The sequence below is a fragment of the Pithys albifrons genome, chromosome Z (genome assembly GCF_047495875.1).
Source record: "Pithys albifrons albifrons isolate INPA30051 chromosome Z, PitAlb_v1, whole genome shotgun sequence".
In the NCBI taxonomy this organism is placed as follows: Eukaryota; Metazoa; Chordata; class Aves; order Passeriformes; family Thamnophilidae; genus Pithys; species Pithys albifrons.
The window spans coordinates 28,022,533-28,044,983 of NC_092497.1; the positions used below are offsets into that span (position 1 = coordinate 28,022,533).

Consider the following 22,451-nt stretch of genomic DNA (forward strand, 5'->3'; position numbering starts at 1 on the left):
TCTGTTGCAGTCTGACCACCGCCTGCACTGACCACCGCCTGCACCGTCACAGCCTGCCCGCCCCGGCTGGGGCAGTGACCCAGGAGAGAGAGAGGTTTGCCGCTGCTTTTGCAGGACACGTGGTGGTTCCCCACTTTCAGCTTTCTTTTTCCTTCATCTGGGACAAGAGACACAGAGTTCATCTGAGAGCTAACCACTCGTCTGTCTCGCTGGAGAGGGACTGGGAACTACTGGGAACTCACTCCGCAGCCAGCCGGGCTCTGACATTTGACACTGCTTAAGTATAACTTTTCCTCCTGGAGGAAAACCTGCTGGGTTTATATATAGCAGTTAAGAACAGTTATCCTTCTTCTATTAAAAGTCCTTTTTTTTTCCTTAAATTTGATAAAGAGTGGCGTGATTATTGTGGAGGAAACCTCCCTTCCCGCTTGTGGGTAAACATTTTGGGTTTTTTTCCCCTCAAACCGTGACAAGCACTTCCACAGTCTTTTATCCAGACTCTGGACTGCATCTGTCCTTCAGTCAGAGCATCACAACTGATGAAGATCGAAATTTCTTCTCATGAACCACAGAAGTCAGGTCACATACTCATACTACTTTGTTCAGCTCCATCCATTCACTTCCAGGTGTCTGTCATAGGAAAATACTGATATAATTCCTGCCTAAGGAAAAATATCAAACCTTTCTATCGGTCTATTTCTGAATAATACATAAATACCCACTACCACAGCTTACTTTTAGCATCAAAACTGAAACATGGAAGCTACATGACCTGTATTTAAAGTGCAGTTTCATACATATACCTTAAAATTGCTCATTGTGGAAATGGGGAGAAACATTTTATTTGAACCTGGCTTCTAAGAGATGCTATCAGCAGTTCATTTGGCCATCAAATACTGAGCGAGTCCAACAAGAGATTTGACCGAAGTGGATTAGCAGCCTGATAGCCCAATTGCTTCTGATTTAAAAGCTTTGCAGTAGTCTTCTTTATACTAGGAATCTGGAAAAGCATGTCATCCAGTGTGCACATGGTAATCTGTCCTGAAGCTTGTAGTTTTGTATAAATATTTCGTAATTTGACAGAAAGGTCAGGGTTTTCTTCCATCTTTTCCCTGACTGTAGCCAGATACAGAAGAGAAAATGACAGATTGTTACAGTGCAGCAAGTGAAGATCTCTCTCTAACACCATACTGAAGACAAGCAATTACATATAGTAAAAAAACAAACACACAGCATAAAATAGGTGGCTAAGGCAATGATTTTATGCAGTGAACATTATGTATCACCACACAATAGTGGAAAAGGACTGTATACCCATTAGAGAAGGTTAATTAGATTTAAAACTTCCTCAAAGCTACACAGTCCTAGTGCAGACTAACACAATTATTTTCTATTTAAATCCAGGAAATGCAATTGCTTCCTGAAATCTACTTCCAGATCAGCACAATTCTAATTATTATTATGTAGTTCAGTAAATGTACAGTACAGGACAAATCAATGAGTCTGACTACAGACCCTGATAGACTACAGACTCAGTCTACAGAACTGAGAAGTTCTGTATGCCATACACAGAGTATGACCTCAAATGTTAAGTAAATCTCTTTAGAAATGTTATTTATCAATAACCTTTTGTATAAGGGAAGGGTTAGGACTAATGCTTAGTTTTCTTATGCTTGTTACAAATTTCCCAAACAAAATCAAAAGTATGCAATACTGACACATGCCACACTTATTGTGAGAACTTTACAAAATTAAATGCCACTTAAGAGAATTCCTTTTCAATATAGCAATTAATATACATTGGCTACTTTGGAAAGTATCCCCCCCTCCCTACATGACATTTGTTATTTTACGTATCAGTTATTAATTTTGTTTAATAGCCTAAGTATTTAATTATTAACACAGCATTAAGATGTCTTGTTCCATAGGCACATTCAAATCAGGAATACACTGATATGTTTCAGGAAAAGCAGCAGCGATGCTGACAAACTGATAAAGGTTACATAGGTCCCTGAAGGAAGACCTCATGTTGATCAAGACTGCAAAAGCTATTTTTCATAGTAAAATATAGTTAACCAGCAAAAGCTAGTATTTCCCATATCACACTTCCATGTATAGCATCAAAGGTCTTGTCATCACAGGCAAATATTACCAACCTGACAATACCATCGTGATCAGAAATTTTATTCTCATTTTCTTATCAAATGAAAATAGCACAGAAGGCAAGGGATTAAATTATTTAATGCTACTGGGGAAAGCTTCATCTACGTTCAGATGAAGTATCAGCTTCCAGGAGCAAGATCCACAATAAAAAATGGGAAGTGAACAGCTAAGTGTTTTGTCCAACAGCACAGGCAGCTAGCTAATCAGCTGCTTTAGTATCGGAAAGCATCAAAACTTTAGCAGAGTTTACTCAGACACCTGAAGTTGTGTAGGTGAACCATCATTATCATGGCTTAGCCAAATACTTAAAACGCCCTGTAATTACTGTGTACTTACCACCTGCTCAGAATACTCAAGTTTTTACAAAGGGAGGAGTATTTACTTCCACGCTGCCTCTAATGTCTTTGTTACTTCCTCTAGCAAACCGGATCTGAGCTGGACAAGAACCTTAAAAATAAAGTAAAAACATAGCAAACAAGTACTTATTATCAGAATGCAAATTTTTTAAACAATGTTTGAGAAAGACATGAAGATAAGCAGGATAAAATACATTTCCAGATGCTGCACTGATAAAAATCCAGTCATGAGAAAGAAAGCAGATGGAATGATCAACTTCCTCACAGCTTGGACCTGGAAAGGAAGGGTGATCCTTAAGGCAGAACTCCTCTGATCAAGCTGCCTTAGCTGTTCTTGAATAAAGTGGTTTTTACTATAGCTCAGAGAGGTCACTTACATGGCAAATACCAGACTTTCTCTCAGGTTGCAGACTGTGCAAGTAAAGAAAAAAAATTTTCTATGTATATGTGTAGCTAAGGTTTGTAGGGTTGAGGAAGGCCTGAAGTGGAGAGAAAACAGCTAAAGAAAGCATTTACCTGGAGCTGTGGTTTTTTCAATCTTTAGCAGAAAGAAAGCAAAATGTCACAGCATCATAATTAGAAGTTGTTCATGGGACTATATGAGGTAGGACTGGTCTACTTTACATTCCCATTTTTGGTAGGAAGTTATTTTTTAAATGGGTGAGGGTTGTTAACAGTTCAGAATGTAAGTCATCCAGCTGACAGAAATTGTATGTTGTCTCAAAAACAAGCTTAGCAATACTACTAACGTGTACCTGCACTACTAAGAAACTGCCTTTCAGTTACTTTGCTCATGGGAGTTTTTTTGTCCAGTATAGCACACTACCCTGCAATATTTTAATACAAAGCAAGCATACTTACTTTAAGATTATTGTATAGTTTGTTCGTTGTTTTCATTATCTGGGAGCAATAAAATTTGGCTTGTGCTACATCATTCTGGGGAGGAATAATAAATAATAAAAAAGAATACAGTCAAACATGTCACAAACTTTTACAATAAAAGTTCAAGAAAACCAACAGTCTTTCACAACTCTTCATTAAATAACAAACCAGCATCTAGAACCCCATCACCGAGACCCATGGACACCAAACAGCATCCAGGATGCAAAAGAAACACTCCATGGATTTCTCGTGTCATCCTGATCTTTAGTATAGTGTGCTGCAAACAACTAACTCTGGGCACACGCTGCCCTAAAAGAAATAAGATGTAAACACATGCTGACTTTGGCAGATGTCAAAGCACTTAAATGAAGTGCAGCACATGTTAATGTGGATATGTATCCTGCCCAGCACTTTCAACCTTTTGGACATACACATTTACGTAGTACTGTATCTATGGCCGAAATTGATTTGTATAGACAGCAAATGCTACACTGACATTTACTAGACCAAGCAATGTTACTTGTGATCAAGAAACATCTTACTCACAGCAATAAGTACTGTCAAAGATCTTGCAGCTTAAGGAACAGTTAAATAACATGTGAAGCATTGTTCTGTTTGTAAAACAAGAATTTATCTGACTTTTACATAAAGCAACAGAATCAATCACATTTCATGTTGCTTCAGAGACAGAGGTTTTGTGTTTACTCTTCTCAATGCCAATGAGAAGAGTATCATGCCGTCGTTCATATGAAAAAATTTATTTCAGTGATGCTACTTCAGTGTCTCCGTTCACAGAGACACAACAAAAAAGACCACAGAGTGCATGAGAAACTTTTAACAATTCTACTCCATTCATTAAAATTTGTGAATAAGATCAAATCTGCAGCCCTTCTTGTGTCTCTGACCTCTGTTTAAACATGAAACAGAGAAGGTTCAGAACATACCCAAGCCGTATACACAAATTAATGGCAGTGGAAATCCAAACTTTATTTCATATTTTAGAATTTCTCCTGCTCAAACTTTGACACTGTGCTGCCTCAGATCCTCTTCATATCAGTGCTTGGCCACATGAGGTATATGACAACCTTCCCAAGCAGCAACATGTTGTGGAGAAAGACAGGCCATATTTCAGGCAATAGGGCAATGCACATCACAGCCTTTGAGTTGGTGTCCCAAGATAAATATTTTAAAGAGATGATGGCGCAAATATTTTAAATTATCATTTTAATTCTGTTTGAAGGAAATCATCAACAAATAGCAGTATCTGCACCAGTAGATCCATGATGACATTTAACCTGTTGGTCTAACTCTTTCATTTTCTAATATTCTGATGGCATTGCTACTAGCACAAAATACTTGTGCATTAGACTCATATATATATATATAGACTCTCATATTTCAATTTATGTGAAAGTTGTCTATAATCCTACAGTTTCAGGAGCATAAAAGTTCTTGAAGTTGTTACATGGATCAGTTATGCCTCTTTCATGTCAACTTTCTTTCACTGACTATTTTTCTACAATAAACTCATAGAAATCCAGCCAGAACTGAAAACAAAAGATACTGTACCTGCTTGAGAGCAGTTGCTACTGCAAAGCAGTATGCTTGTATGGGTAATGTGTCACCTTTTACCTGTGCTTCTTCAAGTAGTTTTGCAGAGATTTTAGAAGACTCCGGGTTGTCCTGCATAGAAATTTCAAAGTAAGTTGTTTTCTTGTGATCTGAAAGGACTGTAAGCAATTGCAATCACAATAGGCATGCAGAAGCTAATATACCGTATGATCACCAAGGCAACATGTACCTGAATACAATCAAGCAGATTCTGTGCAGCACTTCTTAAGAAACAACATCTAAATACAATATTCAAAGTGAGAGAGGTCAAAAGAAGCTAAACTTAACTTCCATTGTTTTAACAACTACACCTTGCTCTGTTTTGGTTTCTACAAGAGAGAAAACAACTGTGGCATTATCCTAAATTGACAGACACTTTCTTTTGCACTTTTGAATCATTCCCAAATAGGGAAGAACGATAAATTTTGTCCTTTATTTTGAAACCTACATTGGGTAGTTACTGAAAAGTCAGTGTTTTCTAAGCATTGAACTACTCAGCACTATTACACTAACAGAATCTGTGTATGTGCAAATTTGTACATTCAGCCATTTTTAACCTCTCTTTTACAGATTAAATCTTGAAAAATGTTTCTGAAGTATATATATATATATATATATATATATATATATATATATATATATATATTTCCAACACAGAAAGCTTTCATTATTGCTCAGACAATTTTCAGTAGAGCCTATAGTAAAAGGCTATGAGTTTAGCTGTGTGCTCCCTCACAAACCACCAACTCTCCAAACCAATGTTGTTCACACTGGAAATTATGAGTGGAACTGACTGGGTCCCAAACAAAATAGTATCTGTCAAACTTAAAAGCTGGCAGCAGGAAAGTTTTGTAACAATTGGTACCACCAATATGGATAAGAGTCCCTGTATTTGTTGTTGATTTCTGTTCCAAGTGCTCAAAGTGTCATTCCTGCAAAACATGGTTTAAAACATGTTCTTCAAAAATTGAGAAACGCTCTGACCACTGGAAGATTATTATTCCATAAATGTACTTTGGAGTTATTATGCAAATTCTCTCCCCTGCCACTAACTGCCCATGCCAGTAGATAACAAAAAAAGTAGTTAACTGCTGATCACTTGAGTGGGGATAGGTTTTGCCTCTTTTGTTCTTGGAGACTACACACGGCTGGGAGTTGGGGGTGTGTGCGGGGTTGAGGAGAAACCGGCTCACTGCTGCTGCTGCCTGCCTCAGGACTGCTTCTGGCTCCTTGTGTTTCTGCTTCTTGAACAGGGAACACAGGGGGAAGAGACAGAGTTCATCTGAGAGCTCACCACTCGTCTGTCTCACTGGAGAGGGATTGGAAACTCACTCCGTAGCCAGCCAGGCTGTGATACTGATACTGCCATAAGTATAACTCTTCTCCCAAAGGAAACTTGTTGTTGTGAGGGGTTGTTGTTGGAGGGGTTGTTGTTTTCTTTGTTTTTCCTCTGTGGTGTTGAGGAAGTGGTTTGCTCTGGTCTGTTTATAGTTATACCTATACCTACATATATAGATATATATAGATATATATTTATAGCAGTTAGGGACAGTTATCCTTCTTGTATTAAAATTCCTTTTCTTAAATTTGATAAAGAGTGGTGTGATTGTTGTGGAGAAGGCCCCCTCCCCCGCTTGTGGGTAAACATTTTAGTTTTTCCCCTCAAACTAGGACAATACTTCATTGTCATCTTAAGGCCTATTAGCTCTTTTCTGCACTGAAAGAAGGACCACTTGTTACTTCAGAGGATAGCAGCGCCTTGCAGTGATCTAAAACATCCCAGAAGTGTTTTCAGGTTGACCTCTAGACCACTTCTCAACAAAGATTAAACATTAATTCCTTTGCTTATCCACTGGCAATAATCTGAGCTTTAAGCTTTGTACATTTTTCTCTACTGGTCTCTACCATGATTATACATAAGAAATCAAAAATTTACCTGGTAAAAATTGAGCACTGCTCCTAGTGATACTAGTACCATTATTTCTATTATTCAAGTAGTATATCTTAAAGATACTTTCCTTCAAGATTTTTTTCTGACTTCTCTTATCTCGCATCACGCACAAAAGCACTTCTGAGCTTCATGGTTTCTCCTCTTCTTAATAGATGAATCAACAGATTAAGCTTTTGAGAGAGCTCCACCTAATCCTCTTTAGTTCATGAAGGGTTACTACAGCTTATTCCCCTATTGATGGTAATTTATCTCAATGAAAAAACACCACAGGTTTATTGTGGCTATTAAAACAATCATGTGACAGTGTAGAATTATTTTCCCTCTATTTTCATCAATAATAATGATGGGCTGGCTTCTCTATTGAAAACACATGTAAGGCTAGAAGTAGCAGAAAACAGAGGCCTCAGGAACCTCCTCCTGTTGCACATGCCAGGGCTCCAAGCCTTCTGACTGCAGGCCACGTAAAAAAACATGTAAAGATTTTAGGGAGGAGGTTACAGCAGATCTAAAGGCAAAACTAATTCATTAGAACTGAGAATTTCAGAAGCACTATGTAAATTACTGCTGAGGTACTGTTTTAGGCCTACTCCTTTTTCATATATGCATTGAGTTTCATTGAATGGTTAGCTGAGAAACCGGAGGAAGTTCAGTCTAAGTGGCATAATTTTTAGCTTAGCTAGCATCTTAGTTGTCCTAGTTGAGCAGGAGGGACCAGCTGATACTGTGTAAGGGTGATCAAAGCTGTGTATTCTACCCCCTCTATTCATTCCCCAAGGACAATGGGCCATTAGCAGCAGCTGCCCAGGGAGTCATTATCACCTTCACACTCAGCCTGAGGGGGCGGAGCTGCTAATGGGCCATCAACAGTTCAATACCCCCCTGGTTCCCAGAGTTAATCACCCATTGTGTGAGTCCCTGCCCAGGGGGAGGGACTGGGTGCTCCCTGAGGGTACATAAGTGGTGGGTAAGAAGACTTTGGTAACTTCTCATCGGATTCAGAGGAGCAGCAGGACCTCAACAGGAGGAGATCACCACTCTCGCCCAGACCACAGCCCTCACCTGCACCAACAGGTTTTTCATTTCCTTTTGCTCTGGACTTGAGGGAACCACAGGGGTCTCAGCACAAGGGCAAACAAACCCGCTTGGGTTTGTGCCCCAGGACACCGGGTTGTACTGCTGGGTTTTTGTGAGTTGAAAGCAATTCCCCTTTTGTGTCAGTGTTTTTCTTGTAATATTATTATTAAATTTTAGGTCTGACTTATAATCTCTCTCTCATGGTGAGTTCATTTCCCCTGCTGGTTCGCCTTTAAACCAGCACATCTTTTGGCGCCCAACGTAGGGCCATGAGAGAGAAGTCAGAATTACAATTTCATTTTGTGTATTTGGATACAGAAACTCCCTGACTACCATGTTGCTTGATGTATTCATGTGGATGGTGTATCTGGGCCTGTTCATATTTCGACACATGGGGAACCATGTGCCTATTTTGATGCTCTCTTTAATACCAGGGAGAAGGATCAAAATTGCTTTATTAATGTACTAGGTTTATGTTGTCATAACATCAGAAGCAATGAATTTCATTGTGAATGTATATTCAGTCTGGTTTGCCTGTCCTGGTTTGGGTTGTTACCTCTGGGATCTCATTAAAAATAGCACCCAGACTGTGGGGAAAACAGGCGGAGATGGTTACTTCCACCTTTTCACCTCTGCTACAACAATCATTGAAAATATTGAGCTTCCTTTTGATGTTAGGGACAGCATAATCCTACTGTTAGTGCTGTTAGTGTTGCTTTGTCTCCTCTGTACTGTATACACCATGTTTAGGGTCAGAACTGGGCTTTCTAAGGAGGCTTGCTGGAGGCCTGCCCTGGGAGCGGATGATGCTGAATGGCACGGGAAGTGGGAAGATATGGGCCAGTATTTGGAGACCTTCTCTCCTCAAATGATCTGGAAATTCACCCCAGAACAACTGCAGGACCCTGCCAAAATGCTAAGCTATGTGAAAGGAAGATGCTCTGGTAGTCCCAGAGATGTGCAGCTCACAGCAACCTGCTGGGCCCTGGCCACTGCCTACCGCACACTACTTGGTGTGGTACAGCATCATCAGGAGGAGGAGAAAAGGAGCAAATCCACAGGCACCATGTCCACCCAAACCATGGCTGAGTCAGAGAGAAGAGACACATCAACCAGCATCATGCCCACACAAACCACAGCTGAGCCAGAGAGAAAGGGAAACAAATCAGCCAGCACCATGTCGACACAAACCATGGAGGAGCCGGAAGGACAACAGAAACCGATAGCAGTTGCCCCTGTCCAGAAAAGAAAATCAAAGACCAAATCAGTTCGTATAGTGCATGACGAGGAAGAGTCAGGACCTTCACCTCAAGCAGAAGAAATGGAGCCAGAAATAATCACCCGCTCCCTATCCCTGGGAGAGCTGCGTGAGCTCCGGAGAGAGTTCACACGACAGGCAAATGAGTCCATCTTGACCCGGCTGCTTCGAATCTGGGATGCGGCAGCCAATGATACAATTCTAGATGGGAGTGAGGCAAGGCAGCTGGGATCCCTTTCTCGAGATGTGGTCATTGATCAGGGCATTGGAAAGAGACAGGAAACTCTCAGCTTCTGGCGGTGACTGCTGTCAAGTGTGAGGGAGAGATATCTTTGTAAGGAGGACCTCCACGTACAGCAAGGACAGTGGAACACGATGGAACAAGGTATCCAGTGCTTAAGGGAATTAGCCGTACTGGAGATAGTCTTTTCAGAGGATGAGAGATTCCCTAAAAGTCCAGATGGTGTCCAGTGCACATCCCAGATGTGGTTAAAATTTGCACGACTTGGGCCAGAAATGTATTCTCGCTACCTTGCAACATTGCAGTGGAGAGAGGGAGAAGACAAGGTGGGTGCACTGGTCAGCAAACTCAGGATTTATGAAGACACTGTCACTGCTCCATTACGAGCCCACGTCTCAGCTGTGGGAACAAAACTGGCTGAACTGGAAGAGAAGATTAAGGAAGGACTCTTCCATATCACTCCAGAACAAATGAGAGTCTCTGCCATCAGAAGCAGGCGTCTTCCAGCTAAGGAGAAAGGGTACACTCCACGCGGCAATCTGTGGTTTTACCTCCATGAGCATGGAGAAGATATGAGGAAGTGGGATGGAAAACCCACCTCTTCCTTAGCAGCTCGGGTACATGAATTGCAAAGAGGAACAACTAATACAGGGAATTCTTCAAGGCTGAAGGCTGCTCCGGTCTCTCGTGGGCAAGGCTCCAGACAGTATAGGAATGATGATGTTATGCCCAACCCTCTTGAAGGAATCTCCCGGTCATATTCACAGGGAGAGCGCAGTGAGTACCATGACCAGGACTAGGGGGGCCCTGCCTCTAGCCAGGTAGAGGAGAGGGACAATTGGGTTTATTGGACTGTGTGGATTCAGTGGCCTGGCACATCAGACCCACAGAAATACAAAGCTTTAGTGGACACTGGTGCACAATGCACGTTGATGCCATCAGGATACGTTGGGGCAGAATCCATCTCTATTTCTGGGGTGACAGGGGGATCCCAACAGCTGACTGTACTGGAAGCTGAAGTCAGCTTGACGGGGAAGGAATGGCATAGACACCCCATTGTGACTGGTCCAGAAGCCCCATGTATCCTTGGCATAGACTACCTGAGGAATGGATATTTCAAAGACCCAAAGGGACTGCGTTGGGCCTTTGGCATAGCTGCTGTGGAGACAGAGGAAATCAGACAGCTGAGCACCTTGCCTGGCCTCTCAGAGGACCCTTCTGCTGTGGGACTGCTGAAAGTTGAAGAACAATTGGTACCGCTGGCCACAGCCACAGTGCACCGTCGGCAATACCGCACTGACCGAGACTCTGTGACCCCCATACACAAGATGATTCGTGAGCTGGAGAGCCAAGGGGTGGTCAGCAAGACTCACTCACCCTTTAATAGCCCCATATGGCCAGTACGAAAGTCCAGTGGAGAGTGGAGGCTGACGGTGGATTACCGTGGTCTCAATGAGGTCACGCCCCCCCTAAGTGCCGCTGTGCCGGACATGCTGGAGCTTCAGTATGAGCTGGAGTCCAAGGCAGCCAAGTGGTATGCCACCATCAACACTGCCAATGCCTTTTTCTCCATTCCGTTGGCAGCAGAGTGCAGGCCGCAGTTCGCTTTCACCTGGAAGGGGGTGCAGTACACCTGGAATCGACTGCCCCAGGGGTGGAAACACAGTCCCACCATTTGCCATGGACTGATCCAGACTGCACTGGAAAAGGGTGAGGCTCCAGAACAGAACATCTACAGTACATCGATGACATCATTGTATGGGGGAACACAGCAGGGAAGGTTTTAGAGAAAGGAAAGAAGATAATCCAGATTCTCCTAAGAGCTGGTTTTGCCATTAAATGAAGTAAAGTCAAGGGACCTGCTCAGGAAATTCAGTTCCTAGGAGTGAAGTGGCAAGACGGGCGTCGCCAGATTCCAACAGAGGTGATCAACAAAATAGCTGCTATGTCCCCACCGACCAGCAAGAAGGAAACTCAGGCTTTCCTAGGCGCCGTGGGCTTTTGGAAGATGCATATCCCTGAGTACAGTCAGATTGTAAGCCCTCTCTACCTTGTGACACGGAAGAAAAATGATTTCCAGTGGGGCCCTGAACAACAACAAGCCTTTGAGCTGATTAAACAGGAGATTACCCATGCAGTAGCCCTTGGGCCAGTCAGGACAGGACAGGATGTGAAGAATGTGCTCTACACTGCAGCCGGGGAGAACGGCCCATCCTGGAGCCTCTTGCAGAAAGTACCTGGGGAGACTCGAGGACGACCGCTGGGATTCTGGAGTTGGGGATACAAAGGATCTGAAGCCAGCTACACCCCAGCTGAGAAAGAGATCCTGGCAGCTTATGAAGGAGTTCGAGCTGCCTCAGAAGTGATTGGCACTGAGGCACAGCTCATCCTGGCACCCCGACTACCAGTGTTGGGCTGGATGTTCAAAGGAAAAACTCCTTCTACCCATCACGCCACTGATGCCACATGGAGTAAGTGGATCACTCCGATCACGCAGCGAACCCGGATAGGGAATCCTAATTGCCCTGGGATTTTGGAAATCATAACCAAGTGGCCGGAAGGTGAGAGTTTCGGATTGTCCTCTGAAGAAGAAGAGGAGCAGGTGACACAAGCTGAGGAGGCCCCACCATATAACCAGCTACCAGAAGAGGAGAAGCGATATGCTCTCTTCACAGATGGCTCCTGCCGCATTGTAGGGACAGGCCGGAAATGGCAAGCAGCTGTATGGAGTCCTACACTGCAAGTTGCAGAAGCGACTGAAGGACAGGGTGGATCAAGTCAGGTTGCAGAGCTGAAAGCTGTTCAGCTGGCCTTGGATATCGCTGAGCGAGAGAAGTGGCCAAGACTCTACCTTTACACTGATTCGTGGATGGGGGCCAATGCTCTGTGGGGATGGCTGGAGCGTTGGAGAAAGGCCGGCTGGCAGCGCAAAGGGAAACCCATCTGGGCGGCTGAGATGTGGCAGGACATCGCTGCCCGGGTACAGAAGCTGAGTGTGAAGGTCCGTCACGTAGATGCTCATGTACCCAAGAGCCGGGCTAATGAGGAGCATCGTAACAACGAGCAGGTGGATCGAGCTGCCAGGATTGAAGTTTCTCAGGTAGATCTGGATTGGCAGCATAAAGGTGAATTGTTTCTAGCTCGATGGGCCCATGATGCCTCTGGTCATCAGGGCAGAGATGCGACATACAGATGGGTTCGGGACCAAGGGGTGGATCTAACCATGGACAGTGTCTCACAGGTTATCCATGACTGTGACACATGTGCTGCCATCAAGCAGGCCAAGCGGGTGAAGCCTCTATGGTATGGTGGACGGTGGTCGAAATACAGGTATGGGGAGGCCTGGCAAGTTGACTACATCACACTTCCCCAAACACGCCAAGGCAAGCGCTACGTGACCGTGGTAGAGGCAACCACTGGATGGCTGGAGACATATCCTGTATCTCATACCACTGCCCGGAATACCATCCTGGGCCTTGAGAAACAAGTCCTGTGGAGAGACGGCACCCCAGAGAGAATAGAGTCTGACAATGGCACCCACTTCAAGAACAGCCTCATAGACACCTGGGCTAGAGAGCACAGCATTGAGTGGGTGTATCATATCCCCTACCATGCACCAGCTGCTGGGAAAGTTGAGCGATGTAATGGACTGCTGAAAACAACCTTGAAGGCGTTGGGTGGGGGAACTTTCAAACACTGGGAGCTGCATTTGGCAAACGCCACCTGGTTGGTCAACACCCGGGGCTCCATCAATCGAGCTGGCCCTGCCCAATCAGAACTCTTGAATATTGTAGATGGAGATAAAGTCCCTGTGGTCCATATGAGAGGTATGTTAGGAAAGACTGTTTGGGTTAGTCCCACCTCAAACAAAGGCAAACCCATCCGAGGGATTGTTTTTGCTCAAGGACCTGGTTGCACTTGGTGGGTAATGCAAAAAGATGGAGAAACATGTTGTGTACCACAAGGGGACCTAATTTTGAGTGAGAAGAGTTTGTAATGTTTCATTGTATATATGTATATATAGGTAAAAGGGGAATTAAATTTGGGAATGCTAGATGGTGTAGAATAAGGGGTGGATAATGTCCTAGTTCAGCAGGAGGGACCAGCTGACACTGTGTAAGGGTGATCAAAGCTGTGTATTCTACCCCCTCTATTCATTCCCTGAGGACAATGGGCCATTAGCAGCAGCTGCCCAGGGAGTCATTATCACCTTCACACTCAGCCTGAGGGGGCGGAGCTGCTAACGGACCATCAGCAGTTCAATACTCCCCTGGTTCCCAGAGTTCATCACCCATTTTGTGAGTCCCCGCCCAGGGGGAGGGACTGGGTGCTCCCTGAGGGTACATAAGTGGTGGGTAAGAAGACTTTGGTAACTTCTCATCAGATTCAGAGGAGCAGCAGGACCTCCACAGGAGGAGATCACTGCTCTCGCCCAGACCACAGCCCTCGCCTGCACCAACAGGTTTTTCATTTCCTTTTGCTCTGGACTTGAGGGAACCACAGGGGTCTCAGCACAAGGGCAAACAAACCCCCTTGGGTTTGTGCCCCAGGACACTGGGTTGTACTGCTGGGTTTTTGTGAGTTGAAAGCAACTTCCCTTTTGTGTCAGTGTTTTTCTTGTAATATTATTATTAAATTTTAGGTCTGACTTATAATCTCTCTCTCGTGGTGAGTTCATTTCCCCTGCTGGTTCGCCTTTAAACCAGCACATTTGTAAAACATGATGTCCTAGTTACAGTGGCCAGTACCAGCTTACCACTGTGTAGAGTGCAACCAGAACTGTGTATTCTACACCTTCTGTATAATTTCTGATGAACAGTTAATAATGGATCATTTGCAGCAGCTGCCCAGGGCACACCTGACACCTCAGGCTACAAGCTGGGTGTTACAGGACCCTATGAGATAGAAGGGTATTCCTGTCTTCACACCAATGACTCAGGTGTGGTAACTCCCCTCTGGGGAGGCATTAGCACCTTCAGACCCAGCCTGAAGGGTCATGTCTGCTAAAGGGCCATCAAAGATTCCAAAACTATCAAATGACTCACAGAGTAAATCACACACTGTGAAACTTCCCACTCTGGAAAAGATACGGGACATTCCCACCTGAACCCAAGCATATATAATCTTTACGTTTTGGGACTTCTGGTGCCATTCATTTGATCCAGAAGAGAACCAGAATCTCAACAGGACTGTGACTGCCACTGTCAACATGACTGTAACCATCATCCTTCCTTTCCTTTCCTTTTACTTTGGACTCAGGGAGAACACATAGCACTCAGCACAGAAGCTAACCAACAGCATTTTGTCGCAGGGTGTTAGTTTTTACATCTGTTTTTTGTGGGTTAAAACCAATTTTTTCTCTATATCATTGCATTTATTGTGATCTTCTTAGTTAATTGTAACTCTGACTTGTAATCTCGCTTGAGCTGGGTTTTATTTCTGCTGTTGGTTTATCTTTAAACCAGAACACATGAGAAAACAGAAGAAAAGTTTCTAACTGAGTTTGGGAAGAGTCCATGTTAATATTTCAAATTGCAGAACTGACTCAAGACTGGAGATGACGATCAAAACCAAAAGTTTTGGGACCTCACTTTTCTACAAAAGGAAACAGATCTAAGGAAACTTTCAGAGAACCAGTGCAGCCTAGTTTCTTGTCATGTTCACACTCTTTATCTTTGACCTAAAACTACAGGTAAGCCCAAGGGGCAGCCTGTCTCTCACTAATGGCATTCCTTTAGGTTTCTTTTCTCCACTCAGCAGTCCGTTTTCATCAGGCATGTAGGAAACAGATTAACTTTGACAACTCAGTTCCTTGTGAAATTTGGGTGCAATTACGAGAAAGATTCAAGGTTACTTGTAACGGAAGAGGGGAAATGCATTAGAAATGTCTGACAAACAGAACATATCATATATATGCCTTGTGTCTTAAGGAAACCAGGCTAGAAAACCAATACTGGGGCTTAGAGTATACCCTGAAGAGTTGCAGAGTTCCCAGAGAAAGAATACTTGAAGACTGTAGCAAATTTGTTCCCTAATGCTGATGTCCATGCAATTTTTTAGAGATTTGTTTCATGATATTAGTTTGTATGGGAAACTATATATGTGCACCATATCCTGCAGAATGAACCAATTTAGGACTTAAATATGTATAAAATATTTCCACTAGATAGGGAATCATGACAGGAAAAATATGCAAATTTTAAAATTCAAAAAAAAAAAAGAAGAGAAGAAGTGTTTGAAATGCCTTTTCTATCATGCAAGTTGAAAATACTTACCAGTTTATAGCATATTGCAAATGCAAGTAGATAGGTTTCTTTGTTGAAAGGTATAACTTGCTTTTTCATTTCTGTGAGAACTTCTAAAGAACCTATCAAAAATATATTAGTGTTACTCACTTCACAAATTTATGGCTCTACCCTTAGTAACTGAAAAGAAAAACAATTCAACATGCTACATGCTCAGTAAGTCTATTTGAAAATAAGAATGTAAACTGAAATCTGCATTTTAAAAAGAAAAATTTCAAAAAGTTTCAAAATTCAAGGTCAGTTGAATATAAATACTTTTTCTTAGCAAGGTTTTCAGTTACAGTAGCACATGGCCTTACTCTTCTATTATTTTTATATGAATCTAGAGCTAAATTCTAGATACTTGATAAAACCACTCTATTTTTCCTAACTCCATAGAAAGTGTCCACCACTTTAGGCAAACCACATAACATCTCAATAACTCACATGCTTCACCACAATGCCACATTCAGGTGCTGAACTAGTTATTTTTACAGTGGTTCAGTCTGAACCTTTTGGACAGCTGCCAAAAGTCAAGAGAGTAACAAATTTCAAATAAATGTATTTGCTTGAAAAGCTTACTCCATACTAAATTTAAGGTTTTCTCATGGAATGTCTTTTAAGTTAAGTCAGATGATTCTTCTTTATTCTTACAAAGTGCTAAACTGATTTGAAACATTGGACTTAAACATTGCAGTAGCCACTCTGCATGAGGACACTAGTACCACAAACAAATAGAAGACTACGGTCTAGTTTTGAAATAAGCATATTTTTCCCTGCTCTGACAATAATGCAAAACAGCCAAAAAATGTTTGAAGAACTTACAGTTTCAAAAAACACATATACCAAACTTTGAATAGAGAAGAAAAATCTCATGGGAAATTACAAAAGAAAAGAGGAGTTAACACTTCAGAGAAGAGGGTTTAGGGGATAAGCTCTCCATGATAACAATTCTGTGCAATTCAAATGGCAAGAATACCTTGGGAAGTAATGAAAGAAATAGTCTTCCATTTTTAGTACACACTACAGTGCAACCCATTCACATCTACACTTATTTACATGATGTTTGGCCATCTAAAACCATTGCCAATTAGCAATATTCACTAAAAATATATTTCTTTATATACACATACACAAGTGAGAAGTGCTCTCCTCAAAATTAACTTGCCTTAGCAAACACAGTACTTACTTTCAAAATGGCCCTTTTTAAACAACATAGTCATCAAAATATGGAATGATGTACTCTCTGAGAAAAAACCATGCAAATTCTGGAGAAAAAATAAGAGCAACCATAAAAAAGTCAGGACAGTGAACAGACTTCCTGTGCACAGCATTCAGCAGGTCTTGCTACTGGAATAAGTCTCATCTTCACAAGCTCATCACTTAACTCTCTGGGTTCCCTGACTGTCTGTTCCTCTGTCAAGTATTCTCTAAAATACCAGTGGCTCAAACAAAACCCTTACTAAAATTAAACAGAAATTTCCAAGAGTGCCACTACCCTTTTTTTTTCCTGACAGATTGTAACCTCTGAAATTAATGCAAGTAGAAGTCCCTGACACTTTGCAGTTGATAAACAATACAGTTGGGGTAAAGTACTACCATCATGAAACTGAAAGAGTTTTGCTAATCACAATATCAAAGTAGCAGAAGAAAGAGGAATTACATGTTATGTTCTACTTCAACTATACTGTGTTGTAAATAGCCAAAGAAAATGTCAGAGATATTAAGTTTAAATTTATGTAGTGAAGCCTGAAGAAGCACCTCATTATCCACCAGTTACTATGTCCTACAACTACAGCAGGAACTGTTTTAGTGGCATGGCTCTCAACAGAAAAAAAAAAAAAAACAACAAAAAACCCCAACCCAAAATTAAAACTATATATACTCTTACATATGCCTAATTTAAGAATAGTAGAAAGACTTCTCCCATTTCTGGCTATGCATATCTCATACCTTAACAAGTTAGTATCAAAGAAATGACTTTTCACTAGCTTGCAGAGATTTTTGAAGACAAAACACTATTGCACACACTGGGCGTAATTACTGTCTTGTCTTAATGGCACACATAGCATTTTAGAGATGTTCAACATCAAGTCTTCAGATTCTTCAGTGCTAAACCAGCAAAGGTTCTGAGCTGATGAACATCATACCACCTCTACGGAGTTCAGAGGGAGTTTGAGTAACACGCTAAATCAGCTGGTGCAAATAACATAAGGGATTTAGGAGGGCTACCACAGAAAAATTCATTTCCTAGATTGATCTAATGCAACATGGGATGTGGAAAAACATGCACCAGCCACATTAATTTAAGTAGTTATTTTTTTATAAGTACTTTTTATTTCATTTTTATTCAAATGAGGCAATCATACAGAAATAAAGTTACCAGTCAAACTAGCATTTAATTCCTTTTTAATTACTGTTTTGCTATTTTAAAATAAAAGTCATGTACTCTGCCTACTTGCATTAATGTCATAGATATCCTTTTTACTGCAACATAGACCTTCGATTCTATGAGCTCATGCAAGTCTCACCCATAGCAAATCATTACTCATATTTGATTAATAATAACAGTATTTTGAAAATGTATGGGAATTACCTGATCTTTGATAAGTTCTATTGCAGGTCTTTCAAGGTCTAGCTCATAACAAAGCCTCATAAAGAGGGGTCCAAATTTAAAATTATGTAAGGCTCTGATTCCATTCTGTTTATGGTACCTATTGGAAAGATTAAAAAAATTAATCACACAGGGCATGGAATTTGCCAAGGAAGAACATCTTTAAACAGACAGCAAGATCTGTATGTGCAGTAACAGAGCACGTATTTCTATCTGCACCAGCCAAAGATACATACATAATAGGAGATTAAATTTTAAGGAAAAAATATTGTTTTGATCAAACTAATAAATTAACCAGTAATAAATAATCTATTCTATTACCAGTAAAGTAACCTGCATTGGAGCAATAATAGAATGGGTCCCTGCCTCAAAAATTCCCAGGTACTTTACCTTCCGTTCACGGAAAAATAGCACAGGAAGTTGCAGCAGTCTAATTTAGCAACAGTGCCTGCTAAAATACCACTACTTTTTACTTTATAGCTCCTACACTGTAATTGCTTGGAAATTTTACATTCACAAAACCTCCTGCCATTGATCTGCCACTTCTGGTTCCAGACCAGTTTATAATCAGATGTGTCTTGGCTAGAAAAACACCCTGGAACAGGTCTGCTTCTCAGTTGTGGGATGATTTTTCTGTGTGGTTCACCATTCATTCTGCAGTATGGCACCAACTCTGCTCTCACAGTTTAACTCTCCTTTGACTTGAGAGTCTCTGAAGGGCTGGAAGATCCAAAGTAAATGAAAAGACAGCCATAACTTAAGGGATTAATTATGCATATAGCCACTGAATTAGGGCAAGGCCTCAACTGCAGATATAACCTGGGATGAACTAATAAAAGAAAAAAAATAAGGACAGAAAAGTGTGTTACCTGGATTGTAAAAAATACCTGTAAATAACTTTTCTGGCTAGTTCCACATCAGATGAAGTCTGACATAAATGCAGCAAATTTTTTAATTAATTTTTGAGAATTATTCAAATTTTCTTTAATTTCTCCTTAATATTTCTAAAATATGGATCTGAAAGTAAAACACATTACAGGAACAGTCTATACACAATTCCATTATCAGTGTTGTATACTTGATACCTGAAACATGGAGATTCACTGAATCAGAAAGCTTGTTTTTTTCACCAAGAAAAATGCATAAAGCTTCCCACAGATAAGAATGCCAAGGTATCTCCATGTAGTCATGTCAGATTTGGAAAACCAAGAAGATGCTTATTGTGAACTTAATTTCATTCTGTATGTTATGGAATATATTAGTTAATGCAAAAGTTTTACTGAGAATGAAAGTTTTGTAACATTTTATGACTTATGTTCTTTTTCTGAAAAGAAAGCAAACAAATAAAACCAACTCCACTCAGCTTTTAAGTGACTGTAAGAACTACTCAACACTGTTCATACAGAAGATATAAATTCCTTCACAAATGACGCAAAACAAAGACTCTCATATATAATCTGTGTATTTCTGTATGTATCCATTCCTCTCACGATGCTGCCCCTGTCTTGGGGAGGGAAGAGAATGATTTTGCAGCAGTTGCTGGGTCACTGCTGTTTTCAAGCTAAAGCAGGCATCCCAGAAAACAACATATTCAGTTGCTGGATGCCTATCTGTTGCTACATGCAAATACAAGTCTTTACTTGAGACTGAAATATAGAGCTGAATCCTGTGAAGTAAGAAGAATGTACGCATGTATAATGGTTGTGATGTGTTCAAAGGTGCACAGAAATTCAAGCAATACCTGGGATCTGAAATATTTTATATTATTTAGGTAATTGTATAACTGCTGTAGTTAATAGTGTAACTGTTGCAGGTAATAGTTGGATTATAAATAATAGCTATTATATATACTGTGTGCACAGTTATTACTGCTTTTTCCACTTCCAAACCATGTTTTTATTAGCCCTAACTACTTCTTTCATCTTTCATTTATTACATTAAACACTGGAATCAAGAGCAACAAACATCGCATGATCATGTTCTTGGATGAACTTGGGGTAAGTGGTTAAAAAATACTTACTGAAGTTATATAGCCGCATTATAAATTAAAATTCTTTACACTTCTTTTTAATCAGCTCAAAAATGCATCAGCTCCTGTACAATTTTGAATGCTTGAATGCATTTTTACTCATGTTTAGAAACTACAGATTGGTGGTCTGTCATAGCGAATTAAAACCATCAAATATCTTCTTAGATTTTATTAATTTAGGCCTCTGTAAATGCAAGAAGCTCAAAATAGATTTTATAGCTATGAGATTAGAAATTTTGGCCAACAATACAATCCTATAAAAACATGTTTTAACCAAAAATTTTTGTGTAAGTTGTCACATGGTTTTGACTAGAGATGTAAATTAATTTTCAGTTTAAAAAGTACTAGGTTGAATTTTGGTTAGCCAAAAGTGTCACTGCATGTATTCTATATGTGGTAGTTTGACAATGAACTGCAGTCTGCGTATTCTTTTAACTGTGACTCTTTCGAGTTTGTGATATTATATAACAGAAGTTAGGTCCTCATGTTATATATATGTATTTTAAAGACAATAATTCATTTTAAAAAAACAAGATGAAAAATATGTGCCCTTAAAAGGGACTTTGAAGACATTTCAGAATATTTTGATCAGATGTAAAAATGAGTGTGGCATTTGGGTGCTTTCCATATGTTGTCTTTTCTCTGGTTAAATTGCAACTTCTGCATATTATGACACATCGCTTTTCTTTAAATGACAGATTTTGCATGAGGTCACTGTTGGTTTGAAAATAGCTGTTGGATTAATCTACTGTTTTAATTGCAGCATTATTGGTTTATGACCAGCTTAATAAGTTACGTGATAGATACAGATTTTCCTGAATTTTGTTGCTGCCGTTCTTACATTTAGATTTTAAAAAAAGCTCCTAACGGATGGGTTTGTCCCTTATTTAGGGGAAGGGTTTGAGTAGCGCCATCTGCTGTAGCTTTCTGGTCGGCTCAGTGTTAGTGCAGCAATACCAGGTCTTGTAGCAGAACCCCACTAGCAGTAGACATTGCAGTAGAAATTGCAGTATGCTCGAAAAACACATGCTTGAGGAGAGGAGGAAATAGATAACATACAATAGAAAGATGAACTGGAGATGTAGCTGGAAAGACCAGAATTGGTCTTGGCATCCTAAATCTGCTGTCTGTGGTTTTGTTGAAGAATGTTCCTGAGCTCCCAGACACTACAGAGCACTCTCGTACTGACTTCTCGCATGACCTGGCAGCCCTGCACGAGATCTGCGTGGCACACTCGGATGAGCTCCGGACGCTCAGCAATGAGCGAGGTGTGATGCAGGTAAGGTACCACAGGGGTTAATGAGCACAGCACAGGTACAGGTGGCATGTCCTGAGTTACTGATCCATACTGGGATTCTTCTGTAGTATTTCTGTAGCAGTGTGACTGGTAAAACATTTTAAAATACTTGCATTTCACCAGGAAGAGGTCAGCTGTCCATAGTTTTGTTTATTCATGCAACAAAACTCGTAGGGGTATTGAGTTTCCAGTTTTACTTTCTAGATGAAGCCTTAAACCTACAAAATTACTTTCTCCTGAGAGGCTTTCTGCTGGGTCACTAGTTTTCATATCTTGGAGTTTTTCAGTTGAGAACTAAATTCCCTTTATTACCTTATTTATCATTGTTAGTTTGCCTGTAAACTTGGCAAATTCTGCTGGCAAACCCCAGCAGTGTGTTAGCTGTATGCTTTCTCTGTTAAACCATGAAGTAGCAGTAAGATCCATGGGCAGAGAGGCAAAGTTTGTAGCACTGTTTTAGACTTCTCTTACTGTCTAGCAATGAGATGCTGCTTGTTTTTTTTTGGGGGGGGGGGGGGGCAGGGGTGGGTTGGTGTTTTTTTAATATATTTAAACTACCTAGTCCCAGGTGTGATGGGCTGATGCTGAAAATACTGCTAAGGGAGGACTGTTCTGTTTCCAGTAGCTAATGTCTGATTTTACTGACTTTCTCTCCGTAGCATGTTCTTAAGAAGCTCTTGGCCATTACTGA

The 22,451-nt window shown here is 41.0% G+C and overlaps 1 protein-coding gene across 1 annotated transcript; it reads right to left on the reverse strand.

The window, feature by feature from the left end:
• Positions 1 to 889: 889 nt before the first annotated feature.
• Positions 890 to 18,572, reverse strand: PTCD2 (pentatricopeptide repeat domain 2). The gene is given in 8 exon segments (XM_071581538.1): positions 890 to 1,150; positions 2,522 to 2,553; positions 2,556 to 2,610; positions 3,381 to 3,455; positions 4,971 to 5,084; positions 15,812 to 15,903; positions 17,010 to 17,088; positions 18,417 to 18,572. Coding segments are annotated over 8 exon segments (864 nt in total).
• Positions 18,573 to 22,451: the final 3,879 nt, after the last annotated feature.